This window comes from Patiria miniata, unplaced genomic scaffold, assembly GCF_015706575.1.
Source record: "Patiria miniata isolate m_02_andy unplaced genomic scaffold, ASM1570657v1 HiC_scaffold_10, whole genome shotgun sequence".
NCBI lineage: Eukaryota > Metazoa > Echinodermata > Asteroidea > Valvatida > Asterinidae > Patiria > Patiria miniata.
In genome coordinates, this window is record NW_024037048.1 from 19,412,930 (window position 1) to 19,428,075 (window position 15,146).

At 40.7% G+C, this 15,146-nt stretch overlaps 1 protein-coding gene across 1 annotated transcript; it reads right to left on the minus strand.

The window, feature by feature from the left end:
• Positions 1–668: 668 nt before the first annotated feature.
• LOC119734481 (complement C1q and tumor necrosis factor-related protein 9-like) lies at positions 669–7,487 on the minus strand. The gene is made up of 2 exons (XM_038208013.1): positions 7,477–7,487; positions 669–1,448 (listed from the first exon to the last, which is right to left on the minus strand). Exons 1-2 carry the CDS (start codon positions 7,485–7,487, stop codon positions 689–691), a joined length of 771 nt encoding a protein of 256 aa, XP_038063941.1. The 3' UTR covers positions 669–688.
• Positions 7,488–15,146: the final 7,659 nt, after the last annotated feature.

Consider the following 15,146-nt stretch of genomic DNA (forward strand, 5'->3'; position numbering starts at 1 on the left):
AAAATTATCCAGGTAGGTAGCAAAATATTTTGTTTGTCTGTATGTCTTTTATACCTTGTTTGCTTCAATTAGGATACAGTTATTGTGTTTAATTAATCTGTTTTAAATACCCAATACTACAAACAAGTTGCATTTATTTTCGGGAAAAGAAACACGTTATTTTATATGTTGACCAAATGTTGCCTAAAAAAAAAATGGCGGTCAGAAACATGGCCTAAAAAATCCAGGTTGGTCGAGGTAACACCATAAACACATTTTTTTTTTAGTTGTTAACATTTCTGGATACATATGGTGGCACTGCTTTTATATTGCAAATCTTTTGTTTCTACAAAAATAATGACCCAGCTTACTTTGAAAAAATATTCCATCAAAATACTTCTCGATAGGCCTACAATGGGTACCAAAAAATATCGTCAAAAATTTAACGCATACTTTTCACTATATCTCAATACTCATGCATATAAAGCTAAATATTTTGTTTTGCAGATAGTCAAAAAAAAATTGGCAAATCCATTGTTGTATACAGATCAGCGCATGCGCAATGCAAAAACATTAATAATAATTTTTGTGACATATAGTCATTGAACGTTATTTCTTTTAATTCATTGGTTATTGTTTCGGCAAAATGGAAAGCGATTAAAAAAATCAGCAACACGATGCTTGTGTATCTTTATGTGTTGGATTGTGTTTATTCGGGGTAAAGGAGGAAGCCACTGAATGAGGTGAGGTGATTGGAATCACTAGCCGCCCTACCGTACATTGTGAGATACATCGTATCTCCACGCTGCAGAACCACCACCGCGCTCCCAGACACCTGCTCATAGTGACTTGAATCATTGCTATGGCCAGTGACAACCACGACGCCGTTCTTCCAGAGATAAACGCCCAGCCAGCTGCTGGAAGAATATTTGCACACAGAAAACATGAACACGTAGGTGCCCGGCACACCACACATGAACGTGCCGGTCTCGAGATCGAAGCTGGTACCCGGCAGAAGCGTCTCGGTCGCCTGAAAGGGCAAACGGTAGTCGTTACTCGTAGAGGTATCCGAGCTGCTCGTCCTCACCACGGTGAATGCTACCCGCTGGTTGGAGTCGTCTGGTGTCTCCCCTGGCTCACCCTTTTGACCTTTGACACCAGTCTGACCGGTTCGCCCGACTGAACCTTTAGGCCCAGTGTCACCTTGAGGGCCAATCGGTCCGATAAGCCCTGGCTCGCCTGCAAAACCAGTACGGCCTTGGAGCCCCAACTGACCTTTGACACCACGTGCTCCCCGCTGACCCCGGGGGCCGATATCACCCTTTTGACCTTTGACACCAGTTTCTCCTGTTGGCCCAACTAAACCTCTTGGTCCCATCTTTCCCGGCAGGCCTCTGCCGTCGGCACCCGGCTCTCCTTTTTGACCTGCATCACCCTTTGACCCTTGTAAAATTCCTACAATTGCAGCTGTTTCCTGGCAGCACGTTTGGCCCGCCTGAGACGCACCATCGCCGTCCGAGGGAACCGGCCCAGTAACGGAAGCTCGGAGGTTGACGGAGTTACCCAGAAGGAGGGCGATTGGAATAACGGTTGCCACGAAGATCTTCATTCTGTACAGAAAAAAAATGATTAAACTGAAACAAATCAGGTGAGAATTGTTTTCAATAAAATAGATTTTAAAATAGGGAAGAGTAGAGAAAAATATTAAGGTTTGATAAAAAGGAGAACTAGTCTAAAATTCATGACAATCCGCCGTCAGATTTGAAGAAGAAGAAAAAACCCAAAAAAAATGAGATTGGAGGAATTATTGTTCGCAGAATGTTTTCTTTGTTATATAACAGTGGCGTATGAGGGGTCAAGGGGCTAACATTTATGAGAAGCCTAGTTTATAAAACCGGTTGTCATGGCAACCCATCGAATCGATTTTGTTTTTATTTCGCCCGCCAATAAAATTTAAGAAAGGTCACCAAAATGCATTCCGATAGGGCGAAGCGTTCCGGAGCTGTAGTATTTTTTTTGGGGGGGGGGGGGGGGGGGCGGAGCACATCTTGCCCCTTCCCCGGTCCTGATAGAATCATTAATCAAACCTCACCACACCCACCTCGATGGTTCGTTCTTGAAGATCAGGTCCAAGAAGAGATCACAAGGAGTTCAGTAAAGGCTGAAAAAAAACATACAAACGAATACTGGTTAAGTTTACATTTTAATACTATTTTATTATCAATTAAGATAAATGAGTGAGTTTTTTTTCTGATTGGGATCCATTGCCACTCAAAAGCAGGATACTCACCAAATTATTAGGGTCAAGTGATTAAAATAGTAGGTTTTCTCGGCCGAATTCGTCAAGAAAAACAACCTGTTTTAATGTCGCATTGTTCAATTTCTCTCGAATTGACTGATTCGTGAAATAAGCTTTCAATTTGTTTACACGTTATTATTGAACGATTTTTTTTTCAAATTAAAATTTGTGAAGGCATGTATCTTTTTTTGAGACACTAGTAACTCGGTCAAAAGTCTGTTGGCATTCTAAGCTTTTGTTGCACTTGTCCAGGCAAATGTACTTTTATCTCCAGTTCACTATGAGTTTTAAAGCAGAAATGAACTTTTTCATTCACTATGAAATATTATAGGGTTTCCCGCCCAATTTCATACTTTGCTAATAATAATAATAAAACATTTTTATTCAAAATCGCATAAAACATGCAGACCTTTTCACACCCGGTTCAATTTAGCGACAGCTCAAAATATTTGAGGGTATTCTTCATTCACGCGTGAAAAGTAAGCAGCAAATTACGTGACTTGTGCATTGAATTTCTTGTGCTTTAAATTTCAGTCCCGCTCGGGAATTCCATTTGATGCATACGTTTACAAAAGTAACACAGTTCAATGATATTTGGAAGTTGCATTAGCAAGATATTGTGTTATAGTGATAAAACAGAGTATAAAATGACATGGCTTTTGACAAGTTTGGATTAAGGAATGTACAGCTATTTCAAAGATTGGAATGCCTGGGAAGGGAATATGAAAACAGCAGAACAGAACTGTATCAATGTAAAGTGTCAACGTGATAGAAGGAAATACATTTAGAACACTCGCCGATATAATACTATGTCAAAATACAGGTTTTTATGTAAGGACAAGTGACCAGTTTGTTAATTGTTGCAAAAATTAAAAATCATATAATTGCAAATTGCAAATTAAATGAACTCCTTATTCCATTGTACTTTCGTTGAAAATGAAAACTTCCTCTTACAGATTCGCCTATACTCAGTGCAAGATCGAAAACCAACAAAAGAAATGGATTTTCTTTTGCACGACAAAATTGCATACACGCTTTGGTGGGTGTAAATCCTTTTAAAAAATCGAATGAGCTAAATGCGACCTTTTCCAATGTAATGAACAGTCTCTCAGATTGGACGAACAAGTTGCGAAATTGGACGGGAAAACCTATATGTTATGATTCCCGAACGTGGTGAACAATCACAAACGAATTACAACGTGATCAACGATCAAGAAAAAAATAGGACCACGGTTGCCAACACAATTCCGATTTAAAATATAAATAAAAGAAGACAAATTCCAAAGAATCTGATTACACAGCAACTAAATATTGGTGTGATCAATATTTGTTTTCATCTTAGTTCTCTTTTTTTAACAAACTGATGTACGTGCATAAAAAAAATGTAAGGAAATTTCAGCATGTTTCCGCTATAAGTTCGAGGCACCCTGATGAGTTTAACGAGGAATTTGCAAAGACTGCAGGCCAAAATGTCTGGCATAGTTCTTCGGTGGGTGTTATAGAAAGGGAATATCACTCGAGCGATGTTTTCTGTTAAAATTTTGACCAAAAGGTGTATAAATGTAGAGAAAAAAATACAGTCTCCCACCAAAATCACTGCTCTGTTCTGATGATTGAGTCAGGAAAATGTCAAATAACAGACACTCACCTCGATGTAACGTTCTTGAATTCTATCACGAAGGGAATCCTCAACACTCAGCAGATTGCGAGCTGGAAATAATACCAACGAAAATGAGTCATTGAAAATCCGCTGGGAGATATCTTGGGGGCTGTTGGGGGAGGCATAGCTGAATTTCACAAGTAAAACACCCCCCGATCAAAATCTCTGTCGGGCGAAATGTGATCTGGATTAATAATATAATTTTTAAGCGGAATGCGTCCTGCATGCAACGGCCCTGAACAGACCCACGCACGAGCAACAATATTCATGTCTTCTTTGAAGGATTTAATATTTTCGAATCAAACGCAGTAACTGCCAAAACAAATGCCCAGATTTTCTGAGAGAAATATGTATGCAAAAAGAATTTAAGGCCACGTAGGATCATTTGCAATTGCCCGGAAAAGTACATTTAATGACAGAAACCTTGCAATGCTGAGAGTGAAGATAAGACTGGTATCAAATACCCGATGAAAGTATTTCGCCTGATATATCGGTTGAAAACTTTGCAGGTGTTTTTAAAATTAAAAAATATAGTTCAGGTGTTATAAAGCACGGAATCAAGTAACGAGATCCAACAAAATAGTGCATACGTTTTCTCTGCTTTTTTCTCAATGATAGTATCCACTGAGCTGAAACTTCAACAGGTTAGTTGTGACCTTCTTAAGTTTTTAAGCCATTTTGTTGCTTCTCACGAAAAAAAAAATATTATTATTTCTGTACCAACTGACCAAACACTTTCAAAGTATTCAGCAAATACTACTATCGCCATTTCAAGAAAATATTCAACGGAATCTAAGTGGCATGCTGAGTGGAACCCTGCATGCAAACAGAGCTTGTGCTTCATATTTTAAGACGAACAGCGGACAAGGCGGATCCGGGGGGGGGGGACCATGCCCCCCCCCCAAAAAAAAAACCCAACAATTTTGATTTTTAAGTGACGTCGCAATAAAGGCAGGCACTGGGTACACTACCATCTTTTCGAAACAAAAATGGTTAAAGTGGTCAGAAATTTCCTCAGATCGCCACAGAGCATTTACAATTACAAAAAATTCGGGGCCCATGATTAAGCGGGCCCTGAACCCCACGCCGTGATTTTTTGGACCCACTTTCCGGGGACCCATTTTTTTTGGGGGGGGGGGGGCTACCCCCAAACAATTGTGTTCTGGATCCGCCCTTGACAGAGAACAGAAGGGACGAATAATGTGCACAGACATCAACGCTGTACATGATTGCTACAAATGAATCCAACTAGATAAAGCAATTTGAACTTGAATAAAATTGTGTGCATCATCACGATCCGGTCCGTTTGTATTTGCGCCCTCTATATTCAGTTACACGTTCATCCTGCAGTGCTTGAATATAACTTGATGATCAAACCGGAATGGCGCACTGTGAACTCTAGCGAAATGACACAGTTTAACAACAAAGTTCAAAGGGTACTGAGTATCCACATAAATGATAACACAAAATAAGACAGGCATGTTTGAGTTGTCCGGATTTCCTGATGAACGTTCTTCCGTGACCAACTTCCCATAACTCTTCATCCTGAATTAGTTTGAGTGATTGCCGGAATACAATGTGAGTACATCGAATCAGGAGTTCATGTTTAAAAATTAAAATGAGAAATTAAACAGGGAAAAAACGAGGCAGAAAATCAGGGGGTGGTTGATCATACCTATATAAAGAGTCGAACTTTCGCAAGATTGTTTTCTTTAAACCAAAATGTTAACGCAGTAATGTACCTGAACTATTACAAGTGCGTGAATTATTTTGAATAAGTGCGAATCCCGATCAATTTCAACTATTCTGAATCACAGCAGGGAACTTGATGTAATGAGCTCTTTAAAAAAATGCTCCCAAAATTTGGTTCAAAACCAGTCGAGTCTGAACAGCTTTGTTTTTGACACTGAATTATTTCGTGTTTGTATAGTGTTATATCCGACAAGATATATCGTCTTAAAAAACTGAAGACGTTTTCGAAATAGTGTGCCGGTGGGCAGACTATTAACGTGAGTTAGCAACGAAATTCAGTGACAAGAACCCCAAAAAATAATCCCTTTAATTTCTCTGTTTTGGTCAAATGTATAGCATCAACCAAGCTAAAAGTTCAAAAGTTAGTTGTGCTGCATCATACTTAAGATTGTGAGCAATTGATCAAATGTTCCACTAACTGGTTCAAGGTTGCTTGAACTTGTAGTTATAGGAATCACAATGAGCGTACAGTTTCTGCATTTGTGGGGAAAATCGATCTCATACCCAGGAAGTAGAGGCGCAAACATTACAGCTGGACTACCGCAGTCAAGTTACAGTCGTTACATAAAGATTTTTTCCGGATGGGAAATCAGCGCACCGGTTTGGTTCTAGTAAGCCTCCATCTGTTTGTCAACTGAAACTTGTCTCACAAAATATTTCAGATTTGTAAAAATCTGTACCAATCACCAAAAACATTAAAAAAATAAGCCAAAAATCAATATGGCTGTTTGTCCAAATATCCAACAGAATCTCAGCGGCATGCTGAGTGGAACCCTACATGCAAATACATGAGTGAATTCATCGAGAGCTTTTGCTTCAATCTCTTCAGGCGAACAGAAAGCCTGAGCAATTTGTACAAACACCAACTCTACACATGATTTCTACAAATTCACCCACTTAAATAAAGCAGTTTGAACTTGTATAAAACTGTGTGTATCATCACGATCCGGTCCGTTTGTATTTGCGCCCTCTATATTCATGACTCGTTCATCCTGCATGCTATGATTGAATGAAACTTGATGATCAAAGCGCACTGTGAACTCTAGCGAAATGGCAAAGTTGAAAGGGTACTGCTTGAGCAATAACACACAATAAGACAGGCATGTTTTTGATGTCCGGATTTCCTGAAAAACGTTCTTCCGTGACCAACTTCCCCATAACTGTTGATCCTGAATTACTGATTGCTGGGAAACAATGTGAGTACATCGCATGTTTTCTAATCAAAGTGATAAAATTAAAATGGCAAAATGAGGAAGAAAATAAGGAGTGGTTGATCATACTGATTTTATGGGTGAGGTTATTTATAAAGGATGGAGCTTTCGCAATATGTCTTCTTTAAACCAAAGAAAGACACTTTTTTAAAGTATTAATAGTGCGTGAATATGTTTAAGCATTAATCACAATCAGTTGAAACTATTCTGAAAACAGCAGAGAACTTGATGTTTTAAACTCTTCTAAAAACTGCAATCAGATATGACTAGAAAAAGTCCTACTGATAGCCTTTGTTTTGACAATACAACTTTCCGTGAATGTACAGTGTGCTATCCATTATAGTGACAAGATTTCAACTTTTTCAAAAACTAAACCAGTCAGTATGTGAACAATAATTTAGTTTTAAGCGTGCGAAATGAAAATATATTAAGAAATATATTACTTTCTTCCTTTCTTTCTTGTTTTTTTTCCGGACAATAATTATCTGCGACTTTTCTTCTGAACCGTACAGAACATGGTATAAACTTGAAACTTTGAATGAACATCAAGACTCCGAGGTGTACCTTTTTTATACTCTGATGTCATAATGACGTCATCAGGTATCTAATTACAAGCAATTTCACTGCAAAACCTCAAACAAAATGAACAATCATGTTCACACTTTGAAATCTGATTGACTATAGATTGATCACATTTTTGATATTCGAAGGTAAAGTCGTCTAACCTTTCCTTCCGGGGTTACTGGTAGGTCAAATTTAGGTGAATTTAAAATGCAAAAAGAAGTTGCAGAAAGACGAAACCTGATATGAACATAAACCTTAGTGTGAAGATGTGGACATTTTAGTGACGTCGTCATGACGTTATCATACATCAAATTACAAGCATTTCAGGTCAAAATTTGACAAAATAGTTTGACAGTCGCGGATCCAGAGAGTGGGGAGGGGGGCCGACCCCCCACCCCTAGCCCTCGCTGTGAAACACACACACAAATATATCACAATTAAAGTAATAATAATTACCCGTTCGCCTATCACAACAATCTGACATATTTTTTGCTAGAAGCCTGACCCTCCCCCTGCAAAAATTCCTGGATCCGCCCCTGTTTGAGCAATATCTTTTGTCCTAATAAACCTGAGTGTTCAGTGTTTTGTGAAGTGGCAGATTGTGCCTTGGGCGATAGGCTACAGGACTACAGGGTCATCATCTTTGGGTGGAATTTTTGTTCCAAAAAGGTCATCGGATTATACCGTAAACATTGAACAGACAATGAAAGATTATGAAATAAACTTTAATTCAAAGGGTGTTTCAAACACCTTGGAGAGTTGTGAGTATTTGTCCTGATCTTTACAAGTGGGGTATTTATCACTGAGGTCCATGGCAGTTTATTTGCTGGTCTGCAGCCAGATATATTCTTTGAATGACCCCAAACGTCTTTGCGACAATTCAGCATTGTGACGTCATCGAACGAAGTTAGTTATAATAGGGAGAATTTGAAACTGAATCGCATGTTCATTCAAAGACCACGAACAAAAAGGCTACGGTTCAAAAAGGTGTGTTCCAGGCGCGGTTCTAGAGCCAATATTTTTGGGGGGAGGAGGGCTAGCAAGGTGAATCCAGATTTTTTTTCCAGGGAAACGTGCTGAAATGTTGACTAGTTATTTCTCCAGACACTTAGGCCTCTGAAAATCAATACGGGGGGGGGGGGGAGGCTCGTGTCATATTTTCTTTGGGGAGCGTTCGCTCGTATACAAAGGTCATGATAAATTACCCAGAATGCCATCCCCACTTCCTTCACAAGATTCTGAGAAGCTCATCTGCCCTTCCCAGCGCCCTGTTTGCAGGGCGGTGGGTACGAGCGAACGGGGAGCGCTGATAAAATCCCACAATCGGGCACACTATATTAACTAAAAGTGTACAATGCACCCTTCTCATTTAGGGGGAGACCGTTCCCATGTATGTCAAATTCCTACATTTTGCTAGTACTTTTTTTTTTTTTTTTATGGAATTTTTTTTGGGGGGGGGGGGGCTAGACAAAATTTTTGGGGGGCTAAAGCGATTGGCCAAAATGTGAGGCACAGTTGTACAGTGAGTGTAGATTTGCACGGTTCTTTTGTTCGAATGACGTTTTCTGTTTATAACTGTGACCAAAAACTTTTTACATGTAAATGAATAGAAAAAAAGATACAGTTTCCCACCATATCACCGCTTTATTACGATGCTTGAATGAAGAAAATGTCGAACAGACACTCACCTAAGCACAGTTCTTGAATTCTATTGCGGAAGCACTCCTCAACACTCGAGCGGATTGCTGGCTGAAAACAAATACCAACAAATATGAGTCACTAAAATCCTCCAGGAGATAACTTGGGGGATGGTGGGGAGGCATAACTGAATTTCAAAAGTTCTTAATGCCCCCCTCCCAAAAAAAAGCCTCTGTCGAGTGAAATTTAATTTGGTTTGATTATTTATTTCCAACAGAATGCGTTCTCCAACGGCCCTGTTTGGACTCAAGCGCGAGGAACATTCATGTCTCTTTTGGAAGGCTTTGCTATTTTCGAATCAAACGAAGTAATCCCACAAATAAATTATATAATTGCCGGGAAAAAAGTACCTATACCGATTTAATGACAGAAACTTTGCGATGTTCAAAGTGAAGAGACCGGTATCACATTATACACTGTGAATTGTTCAGTCTGATATATCATCTGAAAAAAAATGAGGATGTTTTCGACATAGTGCCAGTGGGCAGACTATGAACGTGTGCTACAATCCTGGCCAAATCTCGCTGAGCCCCCAACTCCCCGGCCCCCGTTCAGTGTTGTCGCTCATTGCGCGGTGTGTGCTCCATCAGCTGGAGAGAACAACATTGACCGGGGGAGCGGGGGAGTGGGTGACCGTGGCAGGCTCAGGAAGTGTCCCAACCATTTTGGCCGGGATTGTAGCAACGAAATCAAGTGACAAGAACTAAAAAAAATAATCCCTTTAATTTATCTGTTTTGGTCAAATGTATAGCATCAACTATATAAGCTTAAAGTTCAAAAAATTAGTTGTACTGCATCATACTTAAGATTGTGAGCAATTGATCCTATGTTCCTCTAACTGGTTCAAGGTTGCTTGAACTTGTGGCTATAGGAATCACAATGAGCATACAGTTTCTGCATTAGTGAGGGAAATCGATCTCATACCAAGGAAAGTAGAGGCGCAAACATTACAGCTGGACTACCGCAGTCAAGTTACAGTCGTTACATAAAGATTTATTTTCCGGATGGGAAATCAGCGCACCGGTTTGGCTCTAGTAAGCCACCATCTGTTTGCCAACTGAAACGTGACTCTAAACATTTGGGATTTGTGAAAATCTGTACCAATAACGCAACCAAAAACATTCGAAATATTAAGCCAAATACCAATATTGCTTTGTCCCAAAATATTCAACAGAATCTCAGTTGCATGCTGAGTGGAACCCTACATGCAAACATGACTGAATTCGTCCGAGAGCTTTTGCTTCAAATTTTAAGGCGAACAGCAGAGCAGAAGGACTGAGTAATTCGTACAAACATCAATTCTATGCATGATTTCTACAAATGAACCCAGCTAGATAAAACAATTTGAACTTGAATAAAACCGTACGCAAATACTAACAGACCGGATGATCATGCACTTAGTACGAAGTGCATGATCATCTGGTCTGTTAGTATTTGCGTCCTATAACTGTGAGACTATAGAGTGTTTATTCCGACTATAGTCACACTTTTATCCAACAATGTTTGATTGTAAATGACGATCACTAATTGTGGCGGTTCGGACCGCGCTGGTTTGGCTGTTAGTTATCGTGCAACAGCATCGGTATCATAGTCACGCAAGATCAGTTTCAATTCCAATTTAATTTGTTCATAAACATTTTGTTGTTCAGCCCTCACTCCTCAAGCAACTACACATCACAAGCTTACAGAGAAGCGAGGCTCAAGCCTACTACCACGCTCGCTGTTTGGAAACAGTGTCAGCAATAATCTTCGGAATTTCAATCCCACGTTGATTCAAACTACGTGCAAGAAGGCACATTGTTTCGGGGGAAAAACATAATTGTTTCAAACACTCACCGAGCACAATCTTGTTCTTGCAATCAGTTCTCTCTCTGGTTGTCGTCCGAAGGAGCTAGGTGACGAGCTATGAGGGGAGAAGCGGCCCGCATCTGCCTTAAATCTTGGAATCGATTTCCTGAGAAGTGACTGAGGGACTGTCAATCACACATCACCGACTCGCTTCATATTAATAAGACGAAAGTCAGTTAATATCGTTGAGGCTATTAAAGTCACCCATACAAACTTGTGTCACCGACACTGAAATAGCCACATCCTATTGGTTGATACTGTATCGATGTCGGTGACAAATCCAAAACACGTGATTTGTGATTGACACGCAAAACTACATCCCGGCACTTGTGGTGACCGCTAGTCACCGAGTAACTGTGATTGGTGGATAGAATAATGACGTACACCGGCCGTGATTTACTCGGTGATCAGTTTGCGCTGTACGAATAACTCTATGGTTTGAGTCTCAGTCTTCAAGTTAGTAGAAGTATATATTCCGTGTGTTTTTTGTTTTGTATGTAGTCACCATCAAATTGATTCAGTACATGAAAATCAATTATGTGTAATGGGCAATTAAGGTTACACACATTGTTAAAATGGGCTTCATTTTAGAACAAACCAACATAGAACTAGCACACTAAATTGTCCAGCTATTGTCTAGTTATTGTCTAAGGTCTAATGTTGAGTTATGACTTTTTTTATTTAACAAGGCTGGCTGACGGGGAGGGGTGGGGTCACGGCAGCAAAATCAGTAGTTGGAATAACTAAATCAGAAGTGGAGAGAAGACGACTGGTTTTAAATCGATGCTACTCATCCGGCCTTCCCTCGATTGATTCATGAAATCTATAGAGAAGGCCGGGTGATGGGAGCGCCCCCATAGCGCCAAATGAGGTTCAGCCCCCCCCCCCCCCGGCCCCTCCACACACACCCACACAACCAACCCCAGACAGATAGTGTACTGTACACTTGCATCTTCTCTACAATACAGAGTCAGGATTGTTTGCCAAAACAACAAGTTTTAGCAGGAAATCAGTGGTTAGGCGTAATGACCGCTTTGACAGGGACTTTGTGAGGAAATACACAATGCATGGGAATGAATCCACCAGGACAAAACAACATGAACTTCGGTGAACTATGCGCATCCTATCCTGTCCCTGCATATCCAGGGCACTCCAATGGTGACTGTACGCATACAATCAGATCAGTTTTGGCATTGAGATTACATTTTATATTTAAAAAAAAAATCGTCCAATGGGGGCGCTGTTCAAACCAGACGATCATGGACACTATCGGACAATAGGTGGCGCCACGCTGCGTGGCTAAAATAAATTTAATACACAACAACCAGACATGCGATGGAGCAAAACTGTTGTTCACAAACATGACAAAGTGGAAGGAACTGAAGGTGATATTCGATAAGGAAATAGCCGCAGCTGTGGAGAATGAAGCGATTTTGGCAGAAGGAATCCCTCGGTTGGACTGGGGTTATTGTGATGATGCTCTTGCTAGATAGAGTGTTCGAGATAGGTCAGCAAAAAGCATGGTCATGCCGGTGTTTGAAGGTTCAAGTTACTCCTAAGACGACTGTTTCCTGATGAAGAGTGCTGTGTAGCGCGACTCCTAGGCGTACCGCGAACTTACACAGCACTCTTCATCAGGAAACAGTCGTCGGCGCGGCGCAGGGGAATCTGCCGTGCATGCAGTGCATTGTGCGCAAGCACGCCGTCACGACCTTTGCATGAGGTCGAGGTCAGACACCATTACCCAATTGGGAACGCGTACACACAGCGTATCATGCAGTTTTGAACGTGAGCACAACAACGACAACCTAGGCAGAGGGGGTCTTCAGAATTGAACGGAAAATTTCACTTTTCTTCCGGATCGTAAGTAAACTTAAGTACAACCGTCTTAATCATCGATGTCTACTTGTACTTCAGGTGGCATATCTAGTAATTTGGAGGCCGTTTTGAAGGTGAAATCTGATGTTTTTTGTTGGAAAATGTTGGTTTGGGACAGTGACAGGATGATGTTGTCCAGGTCGCGGCATTAGCTTGGACCCCACTATCGCCAGACCATGTCCAAAATGTTAAAAAAAGGCGATAAGTTGGGTCCAAGTTACTCGGACTAAGTTGGACCAAACTTATCGCCTTTTCAACATTCGGACATGGTCTGGCAATAGTGGGGTCCAAGCTAATCCCCGTATATGCCGAGCAACACAATTTTGTCTTTTGACCAAAAAACCCAACATTGCCCAACAAAAACATCCGATTTCAGTGGTTAACCCTCAAAACGGCCTCCAAATTACTAGATACACCACCTGAGGTTCAAGTAGACATCAATAATTAAGATGGTTGTACTGAAGTTTACTTATGATCTGGATGAAAAGGGAAATTTCCCATTCAATCCCGAGAGCTCCCCTTGCGATCGTGAACACGTTCAATTTCAGACTCATGTTTTATTGTTAATGTTTTGAACGATGTGATGTGGTCTTCATGCCCAGCGTACATTGTACATTCGATGGTCCCCATATCCCGAGTGCGATTCCGTTACCGAGCGCAGTGCATCGATTATGATAATGAGTAGACTGGATCTCGTTTGTAAACACAAGTACATTTCGAACGATAATAGAGAGTCGGGAACTAGGACAGCTTTTATGGGCGGAAACCAGTTCAAGCTGGTTCCCGATTGTCTTTTACCGTTTGAAATCCACTTGTGTTCACAAGCGAGATCCAGTCTACTCATTATCATAATCGATGCTTCGCGCTCGGTAACGGAATCGCACTCAGGATATGGGGACCATTGAATGTACGCTGGGCATGAAGACTACATCACGTCGTTCAAACATTAACACGAGTCGGAAATTTAACGTGTTCATGATCGCAAGGGGAGCTCTCAGAATTGAACGGGAAATTTCACTTTTCTTCCGGATCGTAAATAAACTTCAGTACAACCATCTTAATCATCGATGTCTATTTGTACCTCAGGTGGCCTATCTAGTAATTGGGAGGCCATTTTGAGGGTGAAATCTGAATGTTAAAAAGACGATAAGTTGGGTCCAAGTTACTCAGACTACTGTAAGTGTAGTCCGAAAATTTGGGACTCTCAATACTGTGTATGAGAGTCCCAAAACTTATGGTATTGAAAACATGCAAAGCAAGAAAATAGACTGGCACCTGAAACAACCAGTCCAACACAGCTTCAGTACTGCATCAATCAACCATGCCAAAAGAATTAAAGAAACATGTGGCATGAAGCGGGAACTAGTCTCAATTTACTACACATTTCTCCGTAGTCAAGCCACCAGACTATTGACACTGAATGAAGAGGTCAGTCTTTTCAAAAAGTTGGACCATATGGTCATGATGGTTGGACATGTACCAGTCTAGTATTTAGTCCCATTTTGAAATCACTTGACTTCCCTCTCATGTGCAAAACATTGAAGAAAAATCTCCTTTGAAAATTGAATTGAGTCTCCAAACTTGGTTAGTGAAATACTGAGGACATTTTCTTTGCCCGTTTTGTTTTGCACGTTTCAGAGCACTCCAGAGCCCTGTCTGCTGTAAGTGTAACTTAGCCCTAGTCCTAGCCCAGGTTGGACTCTGTTGTGTACACGCAACGGAGTCCAGGGTATGAATCTCTCCTGCCTTAGCGAAAAAAGTTTTAACACATTTAGTATTAGTAAATATTGCTTGAGATTATTTATGCTTATTGAATTCTTCTCATTGTCTTTGGGTAATGTGTTTTTTTTTCATTAGAAAATTGACGCGACAGGTCACACAGTGGATGATTTGGTGAACAAGACAATAGAATACCTTCAGCCCAATCCAGGTAAGAACCAAAATTGAAACATCATTGACGCTAACCTTCCCAAATCCTCCAAAATCCTATTTGCAAAATGTAGGCTTTTGCAGGATTGAGGCTATATGGCAAAAATGTGTGCCTGATTTATGAGGATGCACTGTGTCAAGGTCTTGGGCCGGATCTTGTGATGTTCCCTGAGCTCAGGGAACCAGACTAGCTGGCTTGCATCCATTCACGGATGTGTAACCGCTTGCAAAAAAATGTGGACTAAATAAATTGGGTAAATTGGGGCACTATTTGGACAAATCAGTTTCTTCCAACCATGGTCGGCCGACCATCTTTTGAAATCAATAC